The sequence below is a fragment of the Rattus norvegicus genome, chromosome 15, assembly GCF_021556685.1.
Source record: "Rattus norvegicus strain SHRSP/BbbUtx chromosome 15, alternate assembly SHRSP_T2T, whole genome shotgun sequence".
NCBI classification, from domain to species: Eukaryota; Metazoa; Chordata; class Mammalia; order Rodentia; family Muridae; genus Rattus; species Rattus norvegicus.
The window spans coordinates 34,386,098-34,399,709 of record NC_141548.1 but is presented as its reverse complement, the minus strand read 5'-3'; the positions used below and the strand labels follow the sequence as shown (position 1 = coordinate 34,399,709).

The following is a 13,612-nucleotide window of genomic DNA, read 5'->3' as shown; positions in this document are numbered from 1 at the left end:
GCTACCTAGAGTGGAATGCAATTGAAAATAACTTCTGGAATTTTCTATTAAATACATGTGGTTTGTAGTTGACGATTAGGAACTGAAACTGAGAAATTCATTGTTGATAAGGTGTGGAGTGTGTGTGTGTAAGTATGTGTGTTTCTGCTATACAATTATATTTTTTCCTTCCCTAGACCTTTCATGATGGTATTAACATTACCATTCATTGCATTTATGCATTCTGAAATAATTTTAATGTAGAAAAATAAATGTATGTATGTACGCATGTATTAAAATATCATTGCTGCTTCTTAGAGCAATTTTCTATGACTTATTTAAGATACAAAAGAGTTTGTGTGTGTGTGTATGTGTGTGTGTGTGTGTGTGTGTGTGTGTGTGTGTGTGTGTGTGTGTGGTTTGTTAACCCCCTGCATGAGGCTGGGAACCAGGTCAGATCCTCTGGAAGGGCAGCGAGCGCTCTTGCTAGCCACATCATCTCCTCCAGCTCTTCGTTGAAGGTGACATTTTAAGAGTGCTCTAACACATTAACTCAAATATGCAGGAAATTCGAATGCTTGAAATGTAACAAAGCAAAAACATTTATAATTAAAATTTCCTAAGGTAAATTCCATACCATTTTTGGGGTTTCCTTTGTAGACACTTTTCCTGTTGCTTTTGTTGTGACACTGACATGTATTACAGTGTTCCACATAGCACATGCTTTTATCCCGTTATGTAGACCCGATGCAGTTTTCAGGAGGGCAGGACTGAGCAACAGCCACATTAGGATTGTTGAGCTCCAGGGTGAACCAGAGAGGTGGCTCACAGTTACGGACACTGCCGTTCTCACAGAGAACCCAGATGCAGTTCTCAGCACCCATATGTGGCACACAACTGTTTGTAACTCCAGCTCCAGGTGCCTCTGGGCACCACACTCACATGTATATCTACATGCAGACACATATGTACGTATAATTTTAAATGATAAAAATATTTACAAAAAACTTGAGCTATTTACTTTTTGAATAGCAAATTTAATAAGAAAAAAAATTGCAAACCCTGCGCCTCCTGTGTGTGCGTGTGTGTGTGTGTGTGTGTGTGTGTGTGTGTGTGTGTGTGTGTGTGTGCGCGCGCGCACATGTATATTAGAGATAGGATGATGACCAATTCAGTAGCTGGCCTGGGCTTGCTGTGTACCTCATGTTGCCTTTGAACTTGGAATCTTTCCCCTTAATTTCCAGAGTGCTAGGATCACAACCGTGTCCCCATGTCCAGCTGGTGTTTCTTTTGTTTACATTTGGTTTGGGTGTTGATTAGCTCTTCAGATCTCATGCGAATCAATTCATTTTCAATACTTGTCTGTTTTAAAGGATCTGAGTTAAACTTTCTTTTTACCTATAATATTAGTCCTTTGTTGGTCTGAAACTCACTATGTAGACCAGGCTGCCTTTGAACTTAGAGTAATCCTTCTGCCTCTGCCTCCTGAGTGCTGGGATTGCAGGCACTCAGCGGCCCAGCCTTGATTCTTTCTTAAGGTTAATTGTTTGCTTTTAGAAAGCCCTGCTCTTTGTTCCCTCCTGCTGTCTGAATGCACTGTATAGTTGAGGGTAACCTTGAACTTCTGATCCTCCTACCTTCAACTCCCAAATCTATACAGGCCAGCGGCAAACCTTGACTGTTACATTCATAGATGGCTAGTGTTTTGTTGTAAAGGCTGTTGAATATATGATCTGTTTTATAGGTGACAGTGTTCGATCTCAGGTCTTAAGAGAGAAAGTTATTGAACTGGAATCAGAAATAGAAAAATTTAAAGCTGAGAACACATCTTTAGCTAAACTTCGTATTGAACGAGAAAGTGCCTTGGAAAAACTGAGGTAAGTTTTCATTTATGAAAAGAGAAAATACAATGATTTAATTGTTTCATTAAGACTATGTTCAAAGTTTGATCACTTGTAACAAATATAAATGAAGAGGACACATTTTTGTTATCAATGTACTTTTAGTTATGGGAATATCGCTTAGTTGCTAGAATGCTTACCGTGCATGCGTGAGGAGTCATACGTTTGGGTCCCCAGCACCCATGAACTTGAGGTGTGGTGTCACTCTCCTACACCCCCAAGATTTGGGAGTTGAAGGTAGGAGGATCCGAAGTTCAAGGTTACCCTCAACTATACAGTGCATTCAAGACCAGCCTGGATTACGTGAGGACCTATCTCAAAACTTTAATTATACAAAATGACCCAGTTTAGCCACATACATTAAAGGGAGTTTTTAGTGGTAAGATAAGTTGAAATTCATAAATCAGTTTGTAGTTCTGAATCCAGTGGCGACTGGCTGGTCATAGTCATTCCCAGCTTGTTGTAACAAAGCTCTGTGACTTACTTGGGTACCAATAGAAATTCATGTTTCTAGAAGCTGGATGGCTGAAGTCCAGACCTCCAGCTGATCTTTGTTACCCACCCACCTTCTGGTGACTGAGGCAGGCAGTTCCTGGTGGTCCTTGGTTGGCCCGAGTATCACTGAAGTCTCTGCTTCTGTGGTGTCATGGCCACATTCTCTCTTGTTTTTAACTTCATGTAGTATTTTCTTCTGCCTGTCTGATTCTCTGTCTAGGCAGCACCTACTCTCACCTTTCTCTCTTATTTAATTTTTGAGTCTCCCAATATAGTCAAAACTGGTCAGTGGTTGAATATACAGACATGAGGCTGTGAGTTCAGTCTCCAGTACTGCAAAAAAAAAAATAAATAAAATAAACAAACCAAAAAGCTGGGTGTGGTGGCTCAGAACATCAGCATTTATTTAATATTAAGAGTGACGACTTCCGATCAGCTGGAACCAAGACATTGTGTTAGCTGCACATTTCCCAAGTCTAAACACTCAAGGATATTTAGTCAGATCTTCCAAAATTAATGAACATGATTAACCCTTTAATGACATGCATTGTACACTTACATCAATCTAGTTATCTTGTGTGTGTGTAAGTTGTATCATATATATATATATGTTGTAATGTTCTAAGTTATAAGCAGACTTTTTAATTTCACCATTTTGTACAGTGGTCTGGACCGCAGACACCTCAAACTCTAGCATTTATATTAAATGCATTTTATGCATTTTGGGTTGGCAGTTACAGAGGGCAAAAGCAATATAATGTTACTATGTATAAATATTTTTGATAAAACAGTTGATATTTTATAGTTACTGTAACACTAAAGCTGTACCTCCAAACTCAGGAATAATTTAATGAAATAGTCTACATGAATTCAGAGGATCTGTGTGGAGATTTTTTTAAAATAAAATCCATCATTTATTTAAAAATATCCAACATGTGAAAATTATTGCTATAATAAGAGCCAAATAGAAAAAAAATTAGAAAATTACCTGTCCCTTATAAACATTATGGCTTCTGAATTTCAAAACATGTACCTTAAGACTGAAAACAATATTTATTTTTGTCAATATTAAAACTTGTGTGGAACTTTTTAATTAATCTTATGGTATCCCCTTTTTGCAAATCATGATCTTACTTTGCTGGATTTTTTTGAGTTTTTTGTTCATTTGTTTTTAATTTTTTTCTCCTGGCCTGTTACTTTGTTGTTTTTCCTAAATTCAACAATATTGGATGATCCTGTGCCTAGCATGTGCCTAGCATGTTGGGGCCGTTATGCTTCAGCAGCAGCAGTTGAATTAACTGTGTAATCACAGCGAGCTCATCTCTTAAGATTGTCCCAATTTGAGTCCAGTGAGAAACATGAAAGTATGCTACTATATGAAGAGTTGAGCTTACAGCAGCCTTGTGTGAAACCCTGGCATGTTTTTATTGTATTCCAAGAACAATTAGAATTGTCCAGAGATACTTTGTATCGCTTTCCAATTCATCACTATTTTCTCCAAGATCCTTTGGAAGAAAATTTTATAAAGAGGAGCAGTATATTGTTTTACGTTACTTTAAAATGCCAGTTAATTGAACTGTGTAAGCACAACATTCAATAACACATAACTACTTTTGAGGTACAGTTGGCTACCTTTGTTGTTTCCCATATATGCATAAAAGCAATGTTTAAAATGGGATTTTAGCATTAAAAGTTCATATGGCCTTTTCCCTCATTACACAGAATGTTTTAGAAATTGAAGCCAATCATAAAACAAATTTGGAGGTCAGACTGTTATGCTGAAAAAAAAAACCCGCTAATTTTTCTGTAGTTTAATATATGTGTATATTTCAGTCAGATTTAAAATTTTAAGAGCGTGAATGTATTTTGTTATTATTGTTTATGTATCTAGGAAACTGGACACTTTAGACTGGGACCCTATGCATACAGATAAAATGTGCCTTTAGAGCCTTCTAAGAAAAAGGATGCTTTAGACTCATAAATGACTGCAAACACATAGTTTAAAATAGGTGGTAGCTCAGACTTGTAATCCTATCACTGAGTAAGCTGAGGCAGGAGGATGCCACAGATGTGAGGTTACTGTGGGTAACAGAATGACAGAATAAGGCTCTATCAATCCCATGCACCTAATAAACAAGCAGAAACGAAACCCCCAAACCAACCAAACAGACACCCTCAGAGCTGTGCCTTCCCGTATGCTTGCTTGGTTTTGCTCTGCTCTGGCTAGAGGAGGTACTGCATGATGTCACTTGTCTCAGATTGCGTGGCCTACAGATGGTCCGCTACGGCAGGAATGCACTATTCATAGTTGAGAAGGACACACCTTTTACAGCTGGGTAGTGTTCTCTGTGAGGCAGTTAGGTTCAATTGGTGTATGGATTAACCCAGAGACAAAGGTATGTTTTAACCTAGGGGTAGTTTGCATTCTTCTCACTCATTTACTCTGTTTTAGAGATTATAACCTAATTATAACATTTCTCCCTTCCCTTTCTCTCCTCCACCAAACACTTCCACACCCCCCCTTGCTCTCTTTTAAATTCATGACCTCTTTTTTCATTGTTATTACATTCATATATGTGTATGTATGTACATGTGCATTCCTAAATGCAACCCACTCGCTCAGTCTGTGTAATGCTCCTTGTATGTGGGTTTTCAGGGCTGACCATTTGGTATTGGATAACTAACTGGTGTGCTTTTCTGAGGATCATCCTTGTCCAGCTCATGCTCTCGGCAGTTAAGTTACTGAGCTTCTTACATTGTTAGGACACACAGTCTCACAGCAGACTCCCTGGTCCTCTGCTCTTGCAGTCTCTTCTACAATGTCCCTGAGCATTGGCTGCTAGAGTGCTTTGTAGATGTGTCCACTGGGACCGGAGTCCACGATTCTGCATTTTGATTAGCTGTGCTTTTCTGTAGTGGTCTCTGTCTGACTTACTTCTTGACTGCAGTGAGCAGAAGCTAAATGCTAGTACATGTAGTTTCCTTTTAGATGCATGTAAGCTGTGTGCCTGCCCTTGGGGTGGGACGACAGCCGAGTGCTGCTTACACCCCAGCGCCCTCAGGGCATTGCAGCTTCAGAGAGCTTTGCCTGTTTGGCTAGACAGGACTGATAGTGCCAGGTGGGAGATGGCCGTAAGGGTGGTGCCTTCAGTCTTCACACTGGCACGAATCTATATGCCATTGGTCATTCCAAAGGTTGTAGAGGGCAAACTTCTGTCGTCTATCGGTGTGTTGGGGTTGGGACGATGCCTTGCACGTCTCTTCTGTCTAAACACCCAACTCCTACAGTGTGGGCATTTTGTGGGTTTGAGGCAGCCTACTTTTTTGGGCTAAGTCTGTTTCCTTACCTTATTTTCTGTGCTAGTGTAGAACAGATATGAGAATATGCGTGGATTTCTGACCCACAGAGCAGTTTAATTTCAGATCCCAGCTCCCTGGGAGATAGGAAATTCTTTTCCAAAGCAAGACTACAGTGCAGATTTCAGTTTATCTTGTGATTGTAAACCCATGAGAACTGGAACTTGCCAACAGATAGTGCTGGGAACATCTGTGTGCTCGAGTTTGCTAGGACTCTCTTTAATGCTCCCATCCCTGCAGAACAGAGTCCTTGTCTGTGGAACTGGGTAACACATGAGGGTATTTTGGTTTTGTTATACCATTGCCCTAGATGTCTACAGTTTACAAGGTTTCTGTTTTTAAAGAATATATAAATTTACATTTACTGCTGGGTGTGGTGGTATAAGCCCTTAATCCCAGTACTTAGGAGACAGAGGCTGGTAGCTCTCTGAGTTCAAGGCCAGCCAGCCTGGTCTACAAAGTGAGTTCCAGTGGTACACAGAGAAACCCTGTCTCAAAAACAAAACAAAATGTGTGTGTGTGTGTGTGTGTGTGTGTGTGTGTGTTAGTTACATGGGAATGCATGACAACATTCAAGATTGGTTTTTTCTTTCTACTGGGTGAGTCCTGGGGTCAAACTTACCCCACACACTGAGCGACCTCACCGGCCTGGCCCAGGGCTCCATTTTCTCCTGCTGTTCTTGTGTTGGTTGCTCACCTTGGAGAGCAGCCATGTGCATGTTGCTTTAGTTCTTTGTGGAGAAGCAGGCGAGTGCTGGGCACTTCTGGTTAGCCATTTTGACCCTCATGAGCTGCTTTGTCTCTGAATTCTTTCAACAAGCCTCTCTGGAAAGGACATGGGAGCATCAGTCTGGCTCCTCCTGCCCTCAGTGAGGCGTGGGGCAGGCCAGAGCTCGAGGCCTCATGTTTCTCTCAGCATTGCACCAGTAGGGTACCTCAGGAAGGATGGCATGGTCCCTAGAACTATCCACAGGAGGCCTAAGGTTACTAGACGCTCCTATGGAAATGCTGGAACTGACTCACAGCCTCGGCTGGATGCTCACCTCTCTAGAGCTGAGTTCTGAGCTTGTTGCCTCCTCTTGCCTTAGTTTGTTTAGGTGAAAGGACAGTTTCTCCAGTTTCCTATTCCACCATCTTTCCTGATACCATTTCTGTTCTTTTCTAAAAATTTAGAAAAGTATAAATTCTAAAATATGCTTGGCCTCAGAGAATAGAGATAAAGAATTAAAGACCAGCATTAACCCACTTAACAGAGAATCTCAGTTACGGTTCGTGTTCCTGAGATGAGTTTAACAATAAGGTGCAGAATAGCTTCTTGTTATTTTCTAATGAAAAAGTCTTTATTTTTACAATTATATCTTGTAACTGTATACTTATTATTTTTTTTTTTTTTCGGAGCTGGGGACCGAACCCAGGGCCTTGTGCTTGCTAGGCAAGCGCTCTACCACTGAGCTAAATCCCCAACTCAACTGTATACTTATTTTAAAAGTAGGCTTGTGGGCCAACAAGCTGGCTGAGTTAGTAAAGGCATTTCTGCTAAGTCTGCCAAGCTGAGGCCAGCCCCCAGGGCCCACGTGGTAGAGAGAGACGAATTAGGTGCCATGCACATGTGCACCCATATGACATTCACATGTAATTTAAAACAGAATGTGGTTTAAAAATAATTGTGGGTAGAAAGTAGGAACTTAATTAAAATGTCGTCTTCGCTCAAGGCAACTTCAAATTCTATACTTCATTAGAATTATACTTTTCAAGAACATTGACATCATAAAAGGATTCAGGGATTGTTAGAAATGAGGAAACAGGTACTGACCAGAGGCTGCCTGTTCTTAAGGGAGGGGCCACAGTTCCAGCTCAGCAGCCTGGTTCTGAGTCGTGTGCCTCCTTAAATGTCCTCTTTAATCCAGTCCGTAGCACCACGGTGCTAGTGCACTCCAATCGTCCACACTTACTACAGTTTTAAAAAGTACGTTTACACTTGCTGGCGAGTGTGCCAGAGATAGCCTCACGTCTCTTCTACTTTCCTCATGTTTCTAATGCGCCACACGCTTACTTATTTTCACCATTTGGGTGTCGTGCATGTGTTGTGAGGCTCGTGTACGGCATGGTACCAATGTGGTCAGAGGACAGTTTTCAGGACTCACCCTCGGAGCCATCTCCCTGGCCCTGTCACTGTCTGTCTGTCCCATGGCAGTGTAAGAGGCTGTGGCATCCGCCTTCCTGGATTCACAGTGGGCCCAGATGGAGGCTTGATGAACGGATGTTAGGGCAAGTGAACTGGCTGGCCCTGGAGGCCAGTGGGTCATAGGCTGAGTTACTTACTTGATCTTATTTTTAGCACTGGGGATTATAACTCAGTGCTTTTTGTTTTAGTTTTGTGATGGAGGGTGTCACTGTGTTTCCTGGGCTGGGGTTGAGTCTTTCTGTATCTTAGGGATCCTGTATGTACCCTTGGCCACCCAATGCTAGGAATGAAGGTGTATACCTTCACCCTCGGGTGTACACAGGTCATTATACTGAGACTGTCCCATGACAGTGTGCTATGTTTATTGAAGGAAAGAAATTGCTGACTTTGAGCAACAAAAAGCAAGAGAACTGGCTCGAATAGAAGAGTATAAAAAGGAGGAGACGAGGAAACTACAAAAGGAGCGCAAAGTCTTCGAGAAGTACACAGCAGCTGCAAGAACATTCCCAGATAAAAAGGAGCGGGAAGAAATACAGGTAGCTGGCTCTGTACCACATTCCAGGTTAATAAAGGCAGCCATCTTGTAAGAATCCCTTAGAGTTCTTTGATGTTTCAGAAAGAAAGTGTGAACTGGGTATCATGTGTGCCACTAATTCCAGCTCTTAGAGGTGTGGAGGGAGAACCGCTGTCTCAAGGGGGTGGGTGGGCAGAGAAGTGGTGTCTGCGACACCTCATCACAGTGTGGCTCTGACAGACACAGTTGCCAGTCCTTCACTCAGTCACACAGCTCCTGCAGAGACTGGGGAGAGGGGGAGGGAGGAGCCAGGACTCGGGTGTGACCAGTTCAGTGCTGTATGTTCATCCTGACCAGCACGGTGGCTGCTGGGGTTCTTTGCATTCATAGCTGTTTTATGTCCACGTACTAACTAGGGATTTAGTTCCAAAACTTGGGAACGGAGAGGGCGAGCAGTGGCTCTGGTCACCTTAGAGGTGGACGTGGGCAGAGCAGAGGAAGTAACAGTTGAAAACAGTGAGTGCACGTTTACATGTGTAGGTATTTGCCTGCGTGTGTGCATGTGCATGTGCATTACATATGTGCAGTGCTGCTGGAGATCAGAAAAGGGTGTCAGAGCTCCTGGCACTAGGGTTACAGATGGTTGTGAGAAGCCGAGTGGGTGTTGGGAATCTGACTCAGGTCTTCTGGAAGAGCAGCCGGTGCTCTTCCTCACTGAGCTGTCTCCAGCTCCATGAGTGCCTGTGTGAGAACTGTCAACCTAGAGGAAGCTAGATTGAGTCTGTACACTGACACATGCACAGCTTCCTAAGGAAACTCATTAGCTAAGTATCAAATCCAGAGCATACGTTAGAGTTACACACCCCAGCTTACACAACTGTACCTGTGCTGATCAAGTGTAAGCTCACTTTCTGCCTCCCATACTTGCATGGCACCACAGGGCAATGCTGATTCTCTGTCTCTTTTTTTAAATTTAATTAAAATTTTTATAAGATTTTTTAAAATTTAATTTCAAATGTTATCCCCCTTTCTGGTTTCCTGTCCATAAACCCCTTATCCCATCCCCCGTCCCCCTTCTTCTATGAAGGTGTTCCTGCCCCCTCCCAACCACACACCCCTTCTGACCTACCTGTCCTGACAATCCCCTTCACTGGGGTTCCAGCCTTGGCAGGACCAAGGGCTTCTCCTCCCTTTGGTGCCCAGCACCATTTGTTGAAAATGTTATCTTTTTTTCCACTGGATGGTTTAAGCTCCTTTGTCAAAGATCAAGTGACCATAGGTGTGTGGGTTCATTTCTGGGTCGTCAGTTCTTTTTTTTTTTTTTTTTTTTTTGGTTCTTTTTTTTCGGAGCTGGGGACCGAACCCAGGGCCTTGTGCTTCCTAGGCAAGCGCTCTACGAGCACTGAGCTAAATCCCCAACCCCTGGGTCTTCAATTCTGTTCCACTGGTCTATCTGCCTGTCTCTGTACCAATACCATACAGTTTTTATCTCTATGGCTCTGTAATACAGCTTGAGGTCAGGGATTGTGATTCCCCCAGAAGTTCTTTTATTGTTGAGGATAGTTTCGATATCCTTGCTTTTTGTTATTTCAAATGAATTCGCAAATTGTTCTTCTAACTCTATGAAGAATTGAGTTGGAATTTTGATGGGGACTGCATTGAATCTGTTGATTGCTTTTGGTAAAAGGGCCATTTTTACTATATTAATCCTGCCAATCCGTGAGCATGGAAGATCTTTCCATCTTCTGCGATCTTCTTCAATTTCTTTCTTCAGAGGCTTGAAGTTTTTGTCATACAGATCTTTCACTTGCTTGGTTAGAGTCACACTGAGGTATTTTATATTATTTGTGACTATTGTGAAGGGTGTCGTTTCCCTAATTTCTTTCTCAGCCTTTTTATCCTTTGAGTAGAAGAAGGCTACTGATTTATTTGAATTAATTTTATACTCAGCCACTTTGCTGAAGGTGTTTATCAGGTTTAGTAGTTCTCTGGTGGAACTTTTGGGGTCACTTAAATATACTATCATGTCATCTGCAAATAGTGATATTTTGACTTCTTCCTTTCCAATTTGTATCCCTTTGACCTTTCGTTGTCTGATTGCTCTGGCTAAGACTTCCAGTACTACATTAAATAAGTAGGGAGAGAGTGGGCAGCCTTGTCTAGTCCCTGATTTTAGTGGGATTGCTTCAAGTTTTTCTCCATTTAGTTTGATGTTGGCTACTGGCTTGCTGTATATTTCTTTTACTATGTTCAGGTATGGGCCTTGAATTCCTAATCTTTCCAGGACTTTTATCATGAAGGGGTGTTGAATTTTGTCAAATGCTTTCTCAGCATCTAATGAGATGATCATGTGTTTTTTTTTTTTCTTTGAGTTTGTTTATATAGTGGATTATGTTGATGGATTCCCATATATTAAACCATCCTTGCATGCCTGGGATGAAGCCTACTTGATCATGATGGATGATTGTTTTGATGTGCTCTTGGATTCAGTTTGCAAGAATTTTATGGAGTATTTTTATGTTCATAAGGGAAATTGGTCTGAAGTTCTCTTTCTTTGTTGGGTCTTTGTGTGGTTTAGGTATAAGTCTGATTGTGACTCCATAGAAGGAATTGGGTAGTGTTCCTTCTGTTTCTATTTTGTGGAATAGTTTGGACAATATTGGAATTAGGTCTTTATGAAGGTCAGATAGAATTCTGCACTAAACCCATCTGGTCCTGGGCTTTTTTTGTTTAGGAGACTTTTAATAACCGCTTCTATTTCTTTAGGAGTTGTGGGACTGTTTAGATGGTTTATCTGATCCTGATTTAAGTTTGGTACCTGGTATCTTTCTAGAAAATTGTCTTTTTTATTCAGATTTTCCAGTTTTGTTGAATATAGGCTTTTATAGTATGATCTGATGATTTTTTAAATTTCCTCAGATTCTGTTGTTATGTCTCCCTTTTCATTTTTTTTTTTTATTTACTTGAGTATTTCTTATTTACATTTCGAGTGTTATTCCCTTTCCCGGTTTCCAGGCAAACATCCCCCTAATCCCTCCCCCTCCCCTTCTTTGTAGGTGTTCCCCTCCCCATTCTCCCCCCATTGACACCCTCCCCCCAACAATCACGTTCACTGGGGGTTCAGTCTTAGCAGGACCCAGGGCTTCCCCTTCCACTGGTGATCTTACTAGAATATTCATTGCTACCTATGAGGTCAGAGTCCAGGGTCAGTCCATGTATAGTCTTTAGGTAGTGGCTTAGTCCCTGGAAGCTCTGGTTGCTTGGCATTGTTGTTCATAAGGGGTCTCGAGCTCCTTCAAGCTCTTCCAGTTCTTTCTCTGATTCCTTCAACGGGGGTCCCATTCTCAGTTCAGTGGTTTGCTGCTGGCATTCGCCTCTGTATTTGCTGTATTCTGGCTGTGTCTCTCAGGAGCGATCTACATCCGGCTCCTGTCGGCCTGCACTTCTTTGCTTCATCCATCTTGTCTAATTGGATGGCTGTATATGTATGGGCCACCTGTGGGGCAGGCTCTGAATGGGTGTTCCTTCTGTGTTTTTTTTTTTTTTTTGGTTCTTTTTTTTGGAGCTGGGGACCGAACCCAGGGCCTTGCGCTTCCTAGGTAAGCGCTCTACCACTGAGCTAAATCCCCAGCCCCCTGTGTCTGTTTTAATCTTTGCCTCTCTATTCCCTGCCAAGGGTATTCTTGTTCCCCTTTTAAAGAAGGAGTGAAGCATTCACATTTTGATCATCCATCTTGAGTTTCATTTGTTCTAGGCATCTAGGGTAATTCAAGCATTTGGGCTAATAGCCACTTATCAATGAGTGCATACCATGTGTGTTTTTCTGTGATTGGGTTACCTCACTCAGGATGATATTTTCCAGTTCTGACCATTTGCCAATGAATTTCATAAAGTCGTTTTTGATAGCTGAGTAATATTCCATTGTGTAGATGTACCACATTTTCTGTATCCATTCCTCTGTTGAAGGGCATCTGGGTTCTTTCCAGCTTCTTGCTATTATAAATAAGTCTGCTATGAACATAGTGGAGCATGTGTCTTTTTTATATGTTGGGGCATCTTTTGGGTATATGCCCAAGAGAGGTATAGCTGGATCCTCAGGCAGTTCAATGTCCAATTTTCTGAGGAACCTCCAGACTGATTTCCAGAATGTTTGTACCAATCTGCAATCCCAACAATAATGGAGGAGTGTTCCTCTTTCTCCGCATCCTCGCCAGCATTTGCTGTCACCTGAGTTTTTGATCTTAGCCATTCTCACTGGTGAGAATCTCAGGTTTGTTTTGATTTGCATTTCCCTTATGACTAAAGATGTTGAACATTTCTTTAGGTGTTTCTCAGCCATTCAGCATTCCTCAGCTGTGAATTCTTTGTTTAGCTCTGAACCCCATTTTTTAATAGGGTTATTGGTCTCCCTGCGGTCTAACTTCTTGAGTTCTTTGTATATTTTGGATACAAGGCCTCTATCTGTTGTAGGATTGGTAAAGATCTTTTCCCAATCTGTTGGTTGCCATTTTTTCCTAACCACAGTGTCCTTTACCTTACAGAAGCTTTGCAGTTTTATGAGATCCCATTTGTCAATTCTTGATCTTAGAGCATAAGCCATTGGTGTTTTGTTCAGGAAATTTTTTCCAGTGCCCATGTGTTCGAGATGCTTCCCTAGTTTTTCTTCTATTAGTTTGAGTGTATCTGGTTTGATGTGGAGGTCCTTTATCCACTTTGACTTAAGCTTTGTACAGGGTGATAAGCATGGATCGATCAGCATTATTCTACATGTTGACCTCCAGTTGAACCAGCACCATTTGCTGAAAATGCTATCTTTTTTCCATTTGATGGTTTTGGCTCCTTTGTCAAAAATCAAGTGCCCATAGGTGCGTGGTTCATTTCTGGGTCTTCAATTCTGTTCCATTGGTCTATCTGTCTGTCTGTGTACCAATACCATGCAGTTTTTATCACTATTGCTCTGTAATACTGCTTGAGTTCAGGGATAGTGATTCCCCCTGAAGTCCTTTTATTGTTGAGGATAGTTTTAGCTATCCTGGGTTTTTTGTTATTCCAGATGAATTTGCAAATTGTTCTGTCTAACTCTTTGAAGAATTGGATTGGTATTTTGATGGGGATTGCGTTGAATCTGTAGATCGCTTTTGGTAGAATGGCCATTTTTACTATATTAATCCTGCCAATTCA

General features: G+C 41.6%; 1 protein-coding gene across 21 annotated transcripts in view; it reads left to right on the top strand.

Annotated features, from left to right (window-relative positions):
- Nucleotides 1-13,612, top strand: part of Cpap (centrosome assembly and centriole elongation protein) — a 63,173-nt gene that overhangs the window by 25,078 nt on the left and 24,483 nt on the right. For 14 of the 21 annotated variants that reach the window (XM_087585675.1, XM_087585667.1, NM_001395117.1 and 11 more), the window contains 2 exons: nt 1,724-1,856; nt 8,288-8,453. In XM_087585675.1, the coding sequence (XP_087441801.1) occupies nt 1,724-1,856; nt 8,288-8,453 (299 nt within the window). The remainder of the gene's footprint in view (nt 1-1,723; nt 1,857-8,287; nt 8,454-13,612) is intronic. The other 7 variants (XR_015638013.1, XR_015638015.1, XR_015638012.1 and 4 more) reach the window with 1 other exon arrangement.